At 51.7% G+C, this 11,552-nt stretch overlaps 1 protein-coding gene across 3 annotated transcripts in view; it reads right to left on the bottom strand.

Annotated features, from left to right (window-relative positions):
- Positions 1-5,744: 5,744 nt before the first annotated feature.
- SLC44A2 (solute carrier family 44 member 2 (CTL2 blood group)) overlaps positions 5,745-11,552 on the bottom strand; it is a 31,761-nt gene continuing 25,953 nt past the window's right edge. For 2 of the 3 annotated variants that reach the window (XM_068981350.1, XM_068981351.1), the window contains exons 15-22: positions 10,737-10,999; positions 10,556-10,650; positions 9,890-9,993; positions 9,710-9,783; positions 9,550-9,620; positions 9,295-9,383; positions 7,818-7,902; positions 5,745-6,920 (exon numbers count right to left, since the gene is read on the bottom strand). In XM_068981350.1, coding sequence (XP_068837451.1) covers positions 6,814-6,920; positions 7,818-7,902; positions 9,295-9,383; positions 9,550-9,620; positions 9,710-9,783; positions 9,890-9,993; positions 10,556-10,650; positions 10,737-10,999 — 888 coding nt within the window. In that variant the 3' untranslated portion in view covers positions 5,745-6,813. Of the gene's footprint in view, positions 6,921-7,228; positions 7,351-7,817; positions 7,903-9,294; positions 9,384-9,549; positions 9,621-9,709; positions 9,784-9,889; positions 9,994-10,555; positions 10,651-10,736; positions 11,000-11,552 lie in introns of those variants that run through there. The other variant, XM_068981352.1, reaches the window with a different exon arrangement.

The following is an 11,552-nucleotide window of genomic DNA, read 5'->3' as shown; positions in this document are numbered from 1 at the left end:
GAGGAGCCGGGGCCGGGGGCGAGCGGGCGGGCGCGCGCCGGGGAGGTGCGAGAGCACGTGACCGGCCGGAGCCCCGCCCCTTCGCCGCTGCGTTGCCGCTCGACGCAGGCCCAGCCGGAAAGGGAAGGAGGGACAAAGAGAGCGAGGGCCCTAGTCACGTGTCAGAAACGTAGCTGTTACGTGGCGTCGGAACGGTTTCCCTGCCCCTTTCCACGCCTCTGCTTGATCATGTGACAGTGGCAAATTCCAAGTTTTCCTTGGCCACGTGACAAGGACTTTTGTGCCTTTCCTTTGTCTTATTGGTAGACCTGAGTCATGTGACAATATCGGCGCTCTTTTTTCAATGGCGGTTTTTGATAAGCCACTACCAGGTGTTGCAGGTTGAGGGGCGGAGCCTCCTGCCGCTGCTAGTTTACGCGCCTGCGCGGACGCCATCTTACGCTCGAAGTATGTTGGCGGAAGCGACCTTTAGAGGCAGGCGCGTTAGCGTCCTCGTAGCGGCTGGGTCTCCGTAGCGCTTTTATCGTTTCCAACCGAGGCATTCTGGCGAAACTTTGTCCACACTGTCCACATCTTCACGGGAGGCCGAGGAGACTCGAGGTGCGTGTGCGAGCAACGGCCGCGCCGAGCTCCTCGTTGCTGTCCCTGGGCTAGTCAGAGCGAACACCTCGGGTCTTTGGTGTTAAAACTTTATCCGATGTAGCGCCCAGCCGGATTGCCGAGCCTCCGAAGAGCAAAGCCGAGTCGGTCGGGATCTTCCTGTCCCCACTTCGCAGATGGACAAACTGACGCCTGATCCAGAAAAAGACCGGACTGGAGGCTTCTCTGTCTTTCGCAGGGCTGCGACAGTTGCTCGGCCAACCACATCTTGGGGCTCATAAGTAAAGTTATCCGGGACCCAGCGCCTTTTCTTTACAAGCCTGGTGTCGGTGTCTCCTCCCGAGCGCTTTGTGAGATCCCTGTTGTGCAGTGTACTAAACTAAAGCCCGCTCCCTTTCAGTGTCGGCGTCAGTTTCCTGGAGAAGGCGAGAAGTCGTTTAAGACTTAATGCCCTAATTTTGGATCTTCCTTACAAAAACGTAAGGAGGGAGCAGCTAGTTCAGAATGCAAGATCCAGTGTCGCCCGAAGTTTGAGTCTCCGGATGTGACCAAGAATAGTACAGGTCCCTGGACCTCCGTATCGTTATCTTCAAAATGGTGATGATTTTTCTTAGAAGCACCTAGCACAATTCTTTGCGCAGAACAAATGCCCCAAAATGATAGTTACTGTTAAAAAGGTAAGGTGTAAAAGTATGACTACAGAATGAATGGATGCTGTACCCGTTACTTTTCATTTTTATTTACACTTAGGGTCTTGAACCAATGATAATTCACATGATACAAAATGTTAAATGTGCAAAAGAATGTAAGAAAACAGAGTCAGTTTGCCTCTTCCAGACACTGTCCTTGGGAACCACTGTAAAGTTTTTCGGTGTATGTATGTAAAGAGATGTTTTATGTATCTAAAGAGATGTTTTATTTATTTTTATCAGTTTTTCACGTAAATGATAGGCATTCAGCATCTTGCCTTCCCCACCCCACCCCAACTTGGAAATCTTTTTTAAATAAAGTTTGAGGTTGGAGAATGTTTTGGTTAAATTAATGGGACAAGTATTCAGACAAAATTAGCTAAAATAAGTTTAGATTGTTCCAGAGCACCATAACAATAGAGCTGATAATTTGGCTTTAGCCGCAAGTTGGAGATCAGCTATGCCTCTGTATGACACTTGAGGGAAGATGCACAGTGGTAGGGAAACTTGACCAAGCTAACAGCGCTACCAAGTGGCAGAACGAGGAAGATTTCTAGTTTTCTGACTCTCAAGTCCTTAGACCTCTTTCGAAAGGGTCCCAAGGTTACATTTTCTTTTTCGGCCAAGTCACTCAGCTTGCAGGGTTTTAGTTCCCTGACTAGGATTCGAACTCGCACCCCTATCAGTGAAAGCACTGAATCCTAACAACTCAAAGGAGGCAGGGTATTCCCAAGATTACATTTCTGAAAAACTGGCTTTTGAGTATCTCATTCTTCTAAGGCAGCCCTTATTAAATCTCTGATATAGGGGCAGATAAGATCATGACTAGGCTTCTCTGGTGGCTCAGTGGTAAAGAATCCACCTGTCAATGCAGGAGACTTAGATTTGGTACCTGGGTGGGGAAGATCTGGCAGAAGAAATGGCAAGATCTGGAGAAGGAAAATGGCAACCCAGTCCAGTATTCTTGCCTGGGAAATCCCATGGACGGAAGAGTCAGACGCAACCTAGAGGCTAAGCAACAGCAGTTGCTTTCCAGTGTTAGTTTCTGCTGTACAGTAGGGTGATAGGTGCATACATTTGTACTGTTCAGGCACTCAGTCGTGTCTGATTCTGCAACTCCATCGACTGCATCACACCAGGCTTCTCTGTCCTTCCCTGGCTCCCAGAGTTTGCTCAAACTCATGTCCATCGAGTCGATGCCATCCAACCATCTCATCCTCTGTCATCCCCTTCTCCCGCCTTCAATCTTTCCCAGCCAGCATTAGGGTCTTTTCCAATGAGTCAGTTCTTCGAATCAGGTAGTCAAAGGACTGGAGCTTCAGTGTCAGTACCTCCAATGAATATTCAGGGTTGGTTTCCTTTAGGATTGACTGGTTTGGTCTCTGCAGTCCAAGTGGCTTTCAAGAATCTTCTCTATAACCACAGTTTGAGAGCATCAATTCTTTAGCGCTCAATCTTCTTTATGGTCCAACTCTCAGGTACATGACTACTGGAAAAACCATAGCTTCAACTGTATAGACCTTTGTCGGCAAAGTGATGTCTCTGCTTTTTAATATGATGTCTAGGTTGGTTGTAGCTTTTCTTCCAGGGGGCAAGCATCTTTTAATTTCATGGTTGAAGTCACCATCTGCAGTGATTTTGGAGCCCAAGAAAATAAAGTTTGTACCTGTTTCCATTTTTTCCATATCTATTTGCCATGAAGGAATGGGACCAGATGCCATGATCTTAATTTTTTGATTGTTGAGTTTTAAGCCAGCTTTTCACTCTTCTTTTACCTTCATCAAGAGGCTCTTTAGTTCCTCTTGATTTCTGCTGCTAGGGTAGTGTTATCTGCATTATCTGAGGTTATGTACGTATATATGTGTTTGTGTATGTGTATATATACACATATATATCCTCTTGGTTAGATTTCCTTCCCATTTAGGTCACCACAGAGCACAGAATAGAGTTCCCTGTGCTAAACAGGGATCATTAAAAAAGCAAGAGAGTTCCAGAAAAACATTTGCTTTATTGACTACGCCAAAGCCTTTGACTGTGTGGATCACAACAAACTGGAAAATTCTTCAAGAGATGAGAATACCAGACCACCTGACCTGCCTCCTAAGGAGTCTGTATGCAGGTCAAGAAACAACAGTTAGAACCAGGCATGGAACAACAGACTAGTTCCAAGTTGGAAAAGGAGTATGGCAAGGCTGTATATTGTCACCTTGCTTATTTAACTTGTATGGAGAGTACATCATGTGAAATGCAGGGCTGGATGAATCACAAGTTGGAATTAAGATTGCAGGGAGAAATATCAATAACTTCAGATAAGCAGATGACACCACCCTTATTGCAGAAAGTGAAGAAGAACTAAAGAGCTTCTTGATGAAAGTGAAAGAGGAGAGTGAAAAAGTTGGCTTTTAACTCAGCATTCAGGAAACTAAGATCATGGCATCCGGTCCTATCACTTCATGGCAAATAGATAGGGAAAAAATGGAAACAGTGACAGACTTTATTTTTCTGGGCTCCAAAAATCACTGCAGATGGTGACTGCAGCCATGAAATTAAAAGATGCTTGCTCCTTGGAAGAAAAGTTACAACCAATCTAGACAACATATTAAAAAGCAGAGACATCACTTTGCCGCCAAAGGTCTATATAGTCAAAGCCATGGTTTTTCCAGTAGTCATGTGTGGATGTGAGAGTTGGACCATACAGAAAGCTGAGTGCCAAAGAATTGATGCTTTTGAACTGTGTTGGAGAAGACTTTTCAGAGTCCCTTGGACTGCAAGGAGATCAAACCAGTCAATCCTAAAGTAAATAAGTCCTGAATATTCATTGGAAGGACTGAAGCTGAAGCTCCAATACTTTCACCACCTGATGCAAAGAACTGACTCATTGTAAAAGACCCTGATGCTGGGAAAGATGGAAGGTGGGAGAAGGGGATGACAGAGGATGGGATGGTTGGATGGCATCACCGACTTGATGGGCATGAGTTTGAACAAGCTCTGGGAGTTGGTGATGGACAGGGAAGCCTGGTGTGCAGCAGACCTTGGGGTCGCAGAGTTGGACACGACTGAGGGACTGAACTGAACTAAATAAAGTGTAACTGTCAATCCCAATCTCCCAATTCATCCCACCCCACTTCCCTCCTTGGTATCCACAAGTTTGCTAAAACAGATTTCAGTGAGCAAGTAAACTTCCTGGAGGCAACACCTGAGCTGAAAGCAGGAGGATAAGGAGCTAGGTGAAAAGAGCCAGATGATGTGCCTGGCATAAGCCCTGGGCCCAGGGCGGTTGCATGAGGTCAGCCTGAGTGCGTTAAAGAGGGCTGATGGGGCAGGGCCCTGTGGGTTGCTTTGGCTTTCACTCAGTAAAAGGGATCCGTGGAGGGTTCTTGAGCAGAGGAAGTGTGAACTCAGATGTTATACAGGCGCCCTTCTGGGCCTGTGGGGGAAACTGAAGGAATGAGGGCAGATGAGTTGATAATGAGGGTTGGGAGCTGAAAATATGGAGAGATGTAAACTGGTTTGGGCTTTCCACGTGGCACTAGTGGTAAGGAACCTGTCTGCCAATGCAGGAGACATAAGACTCAGGTTCAGTCCCTGGCTTGGGAAGATCCTCTGGAGAAGGGCATGACAACCCACACCAGTATTCTTGCTTGGGGAATTCCACGGACTGAGGAATCCGGCCGGCATAGGGTCGCAAAGAATCAAACACGGCTGAAGCGAGTTAACACACAAGCAGGTTTAGGAGCTATTTTGGAGGCAGGGTTAACAAGAGATGGCAGTAAGGAAGGAATAAACCCAAAAGATTGAGGTGAACAGGCAAACCTAGAGAGTGTCTGTACAGGATAGAAGCTGAGGGCTTTGAGGCAATGAGACTTAAACGTCTCAGCCCCTTTCCTGCTGGGCGACCTTCAGAGACGTTGCCAAACTTCCCTGCCTTAATGAGTGGGGACTGTATGTGTGCAGTTAAGGAGTACTCCAAAAATGGTAGCTATTTACAAAAAAAGGCAACGTTGGGGTGAGAAAGAAAATTAACAAGGTGGAGCAGTTGGCCCAGAGGTGACAGTAACAGAGCTGGCACCAGGGGGCAGTAGTGAGCAGGGTGGAGCGGCTTGGCAGGTCTGAAGCCACTTAAACTAGATTGTGGTGCCCAAGTGCTGGGCCCAGGACAAAGCCTGCCTGGGGGCACGTGTCCAGGCAGTGTGCCGAGGAGGTGGGCAGGTCACTGCCGCCTTCTGGAGTCGGGATCAGAGCCTAATAAGGGGTATTTGTTCAGGAGAAACCTGAACGGCTGCATGGTAGAATTCAGTCGGAGGCCAGCAGACAGCGGGCTTCCTGCCCTCCCTCCTTCCCCCAGGAGAGAGTCGCCCCAGCTCGGAGGATCTCAGGGTGGCTGAAGCTGGGGTTTCCCCCACCAGCCTCCCACTCTCCCCCACAAACACTCCAGGCCCAGGCACTGTACAATAGGCACTTTATTAGTGGTTGGAATGCAGTTACACATAGGGGTGTGTGGACAGAATGGGGGAGGGGGGCAGGTAGGCACAGGAGACAGAAACCCCAGGTTGGGGTTTCTCCAGATCCCATATCAGGGGGCCTTGAGATATGGCTAAGGGAGAACGGGCACACCTGTTCCCCTGAATTCAACACATTTGGCAAAGCGAGGAGACTGGGGGTGGGGGGTGCCCATTTGCCCAAGGCATCTACCCCCATCCCCCCTTTCTTCGAAATCGTCCCTTGGGTGGATTCAGTTTCTTATGTCTCTTACAAAGAGAGGTGTGTCAATAAGTGGCAGAGAAAAGGGGAAATTTGGCCCGACTCAGCCAGCCAGCCGGTTTCCATTTTTGCCGCTATTACCAACCTCCTCCCCACCAGCCTACCCCCAGCCTCCCTGCCCCCACAACCTACCTCCCTCTTCTCCACCCCATCGACACCCCAGCTGCTGCCTCCCTGGCCAGGAAACACCCCTACCTGGGTACACACAGCAATACCCAAGGAGGGGACATAAGCATTCTTTAGCGGCCCCATCTCAGCCATGAAGACAGAGAAAAAGCTAACAGACCCTTTAATGCATGTCCAGGTTTAAAAATAAAGAAATGCCTGCAGTGGCCAGTAGCCAGTTGTTCAGCCTGGAGAAAGGGTTCTGGCATCCTGGCCAGAGCAGACGCAGGTTACAGTGGCCTTGTTGCAGCCACCGCTGTTGCAGACACAAATACTGTCCTGTCATAAGAGGGGGCAGGAACCACAGGGCAGCCCACAGAGGCCCCACATGTTGGATAATAAGAAGCCCCACCTGGATTCTCATCCTGGCTGGTGGTGGGTGAAGTAGTGAGGGGGGGAGGTGCCCAGAAAACTCCGACTGGCCCTTGGCATAGGGAGGTGATGCCCCAAATCCTGCAGGTTCCCTGGTGGTAACTGGATGATGGGTGGGGCAGGAAGGGGGCGGCAGTGATAGGACTTCAGGTCAGCCCGATGGGCTGAGGGTTCTGACCCAGCTGCCCAGCACACATCAGTTCCAGGGAGGGTTGGGGCGGGGCCTCTAGGCCTCCGCCTGCCTCTTGTTGGTCTTGTTCAAGATCTTCTTGAGGGTGAGAGACATGAAGTAAGGCCTCTCGGGCGTCCCATCGTTCCTCTCCAAGTCCTCCACTGCGGAGAGAGGCCCCAGAGCAGGCGGCATGAGGGGAGCCCACAGGCGGGGGCACCGGGTGATTGGGTGGGTGGATGGGGAGGGGGGTGGGCCACAGAGAAGCCTCAGAGGGTTAAGAAGCAAGAGGCGCTGGGACTGGAGCGAGGTGGGAACGGGGGGGGGGGGTGGTCGGGGGGGGCCGCGTGCACGCGCGCACGCACACACACACACACACACACACGCACGCACACACACACACGCTGATCCCCGCTCCCAGGCCCGAAAGCCCCGCATGCACCCGCCCTGATCTACAAGCCAGCCTCCCTCTCTACTCCTCGACTTCCGCCCGCTTCCCCTCCTCCGCACTCCCCTTCAACAGGATGTCTCTCAGCTCGGGCGACATGAAGTAGGGTCGCTCCTGAGAGCCGTCATTTCTTTCCAGGTCCTCACCTGGGCTCCCCCAGGAACCAGCAAGGGGGGAAATGGGGTGGTCAGGAGGGGAGGGGATGAGGGAGGCGGGGCGGGGGCGCGGGGTTTCAGGGAAGCCAGCAGGCATGGAGGAGAGGAAGAGAAAAGAGAAAACAAAAAACCAAAAAATAGACGGAGAGACCAGAGTTAGTGGCAGCCACAGATGCCCCCCCCCAGAGCCAGAAACTCCAAAGCCGAGGGCCCAAGGGACAGTGTTCCAGCTGCAGCCTGACCAAAGGACAAGAGGATGGAGCAGCTCTGAACGCGGGGGGAGAAGCTGGGGGTGGGGTGGGAGGTGGGGCAACCTGGGGCCCTAGGGACAGCCAGGCTCTGGGGAGGCCGCGGGCACCAGGTGGGCAGATGTATAGCCCCATCGCAGGGAGATGTTCTGCCCAAAGGGGAGAAGCGAGTCAGGGCCCAGCAAGGGTCGGGGGTGAGGGGTTACTCACAGAAACAGAGGAAAAGTGTGTCCACGCACATGCCGTAGACACTGAAGAAGCCATGGGCGATCAGGTAGGAGCCGATGACCACCGTCTGGGCAGAGGATAGACAAGCTCTTTCCACCCTTCTGCCCAGGGCAACTTCTACCCACCACCTCATCCCTTCCAGCTAGCAGCATGCCATTTCCCTGCTGATAAGCCAGCCCCTCATTTAAGGCCTTTGGCTGCATTTTTTAGGGAATGATAGGTTTTGACAGTATTCTTTTTTCTTTTTAATTTTTTTGGCTGCACTACAAGGGGTATAGGATCTTAGTTCCCGAGCAGGGATCGAACTCATGCCCCCTGAATTGGAAGCACAGAGTCTTCACCTCTGGACCGCCAGGGAAGTCCCTAGTGCATGACAGCTGTAATGCCCACATCCCTACTAGACTGTGTCTGTCCCATTTATATCCCCCAGCAACCTGGAAACTCAGAGGGCCTTGGTAGGTACTTGATAAACATTGATTGACTAAAGTGAACAGATTAAATAACTCGCCCAGAGTCACTCAGAACTAGCAAACAAAGAACGAAAATAAAAATCGAGGTCACTGGGTCCCAAGTCCTGCACTCAGATACTGTACTGCTCTTAGGGGGATGACCTAAACCCCTAGCCACAGCCCCCTCCTCTGCCTGCCCAGTCTCCACCTCCTCATCCCTTCACTCCCTCCACACCAACCACACTCATTTGCTCACTGTTCCTGGCACAGACCTGCCTCAGGTGTTTGTCCCCTCTGCCACAATATTGCCTGCATCTCTTTCAAATCTTAGCCATGACATCACTTCCATGGGGAAGCCCTCTAGACTCCCACACCTGCCCACATCCTCCACTGCAAGCTCTAACACTTGGTTCCCTGTAATGCTTCTTCTGGAACGTACAACTTAGCAAGCATACATCTAATTTGCATCATCATGGGCATGTGGAATATGTGGGATCTTACTTCCCTGAGCAGAGATCGAACCCATGCCTCCTGCATTGGCAGCATGGAGTCTTCACTGGACCACCAGAGAGGTGCCATGTCTATTTACTCCTAAGCTGTAAGGCCTTTGAAGGGAAGCCCTCCCAGGTCGTGCCTGGAACATGGTGGTGCTAAGTTGCTTCAGTTGTGTCTGACTCTTTTTGTGACACTATGGACTGTAGCCCACCAGACTCCTCTGTCCATGGGATTCTCCAGGCAAGAAGACTGGAGTGGGTTGCCATGCCCTCTACCAGGGGATCTTCCTGACCCAGGGATTGAAACTGCACCTCCTTTAATCCCTGCACTGCAGGCGGATTCTTTACCACTGAGTCACCAGGGAGGCCCCAGAACATGGTTGGTACTTAATAAACATTTGTGGCCTGAGTTAAACAACCATTCCCCACCTCTGCTTCCATTCACATCTGTCCAGTCAGAGGCGAGTCCTGACATCTCCTTTTCCCCAACCCCTGCCCACCCCCAAAGGTTCATACCACTATAGGGACCCAGTAATAATGGAGGGGTGGTGCTGTGTCCTGCACGATCCTGATTCGGTGAGTGAAGAAGAAGAAAGCCAGGATCCCTGGAGAGCAGAAGGAAATGGAGATGGTTGAGGGTTCTGGATAAAGGAAATGCCTCCCTCACCACCAAGAAGACCCGAGAGAAGATGGTTATTATAGAAGACATGGGGGCCGATAGCAGCTCACTAATGGCCTCCAACAGTCTCTCTGCAGCCAGACAACACTCACCCACGCTACCGACTATCAGAAGTTTGCCCAACAGGAAGAGGAAGTCGGTGACTTTATCCAGGACAGCCACCCTACAGGGGACAGTAAGAAGCAGACGTGAATGCTGGCTCAGGGCCTGGGGGAAGAGGGAGGTAGCCAAAGAAGGGTGTTTTTCCCTGACCTGATGATGTTTCTCATGAGCAGGAAGAAGGCATTTCTGGCTGAGGTGCAGAAGTTGGTGCCATAGATGGCAATCTGGAGGGAGGTGGGAGTGATGGGTCAGCCCCACCAGGCCGGGGAATGAGGGCTCCTCCAGCTAGCAGCAGCTGGTGGGTTAGATCTTGGTCCCAGGCTTACTCACCATGATGTAGGCATTTCTGTTGAGGAATTTGATGAATTTCTCTAGACACCAAAAGCAGCATTTGAGACAGCTCATGAGGAACTTTGCAAACTTGTTCTCTGCCGCTGGTAGATGAGAGAGATGCAGAGGTGAGAGGAAACCCCACTCGGCCTGGTAGGAACCCCTACTTCCTTGCTTCACACACTTGGCAGAGTCCAGTACTCTTAGAACCCCCTTCTCGAATAGACAAGGAAAGGGAGACTTGATTCAGGACCCTTGGGGTCCTGCCCCACAAGCTGGTAGGAACCAACAGTGACCCTCAGCCCAGTCCCCCAAGATGGGAGTAAGTGACAACCCACACAGCTACCCTGGCCCTGCCTCCCAGGCAAAAGCCAATCCTTGAGACCTCCTTGGCTCCACCCCAAAGTACAACCAATCCCAGCCTGACCGTCTCTTCAGGAACCAATGGCGGCCCCGCCTCTTGTTCCCGCCCCTTCAACGGAAAGAACTCCTTTCAATGGGCTCTTCCAGCCATTCCTCATCACAGGAACGAATCACGAAAGCCCCATAGGCAGCAACCAAACTCGGTCCCAGCAATTTAGCCCCACCTCCCTCCAAGAGTAAATCCCAGTCTAGCCCCGTAGCCCCGCCCCCCATGGAATCATGTCAACCACCTGTGGGCCATACCTTTCAAGCGCTGATCCAAGTACTCCAGCATCACTCGGATGACCTGCACGACGGCCAGAAGGAGGGAGCCAAAGGCCAGGGAGCCTGTGTGATACCTGTGAGCCGAGGGGGCGGTCAGCGGCCGGGCCAGGCCTCTTCCACTCCATCTCACCCCCAACCCCCAGCCCACCTGGGTCCCCACCTGAGCGCCCGGCCAAAGGCAGAGAAGAGCGGGAAGGCAGGCAAATCATCCGGCTTGTTCATGGCCCAGTAGTAGGAGGCAAACGCCCCGGCTAGTGTGACTTGGCCCAGTGCCAGCACGAAGTTGGCCAGCCAGAAGAACATGAAGACGTTGAAGATCTGCAGGCCCAACAGGGCCCGGTGGTAGGTCGATTCACCACCATAGAAGGCGAACTGGCAGTGGGCTCCAGGACACAGGCGGGATTCATTGGAGGAGGGGAAGGTCTGTGGGAGGGATGCAGAGCCTGGTCATATCTTAGGGCCTTGTGGTTCAGAGTGGGCTCTGGGCATCAGGTCCAGGTCAGGTGGACCATGGAGTGGGACAGGAGTCATGAGGAACTGAGTTAAGTCAAGGAACTGGGAGTTTCCAAGAAGGGCTTGCAAAAGGGGTTCTAAAAGCAGGATCAGAGTTCGTTGTCTCAATGGGCATCAGGAAGACAGGATAAACTATCATGAGGATCAATGGAATGGCCATGTGGACAGATCACAAGTGGCAGAGATCACTATGAAGACCACAGAGGGCAGGTGAGGGGCTTGTGAAAAGCAAGGACAGGGCTCTGGAAGCAAGAACTGGCCACCACTGGGTGAAGAGAGGGGTGCAGTAGCAGGAAACGAAGTCAAGGGTGGGGGGAAGGTGAGTGGATCAGCACTTAGGGAGTTGGGGGGAGTGAGGGCCAGGCTGGATCTCTTCCCCCCCATGCCCCCTGCATCTGGCACAGGACATACAGCAGGCATCAAATGTTTGCTCACTGGAGCAAGTGGGAACAAGAGATTTCAG

This window comes from Capricornis sumatraensis, chromosome 9 (assembly GCF_032405125.1).
Source record: "Capricornis sumatraensis isolate serow.1 chromosome 9, serow.2, whole genome shotgun sequence".
In the NCBI taxonomy this organism is placed as follows: Eukaryota; Metazoa; Chordata; class Mammalia; order Artiodactyla; family Bovidae; genus Capricornis; species Capricornis sumatraensis.
The sequence above is the reverse complement of the archived record's forward strand: the minus strand, read 5'-3'. Positions and strand labels throughout refer to the sequence as shown.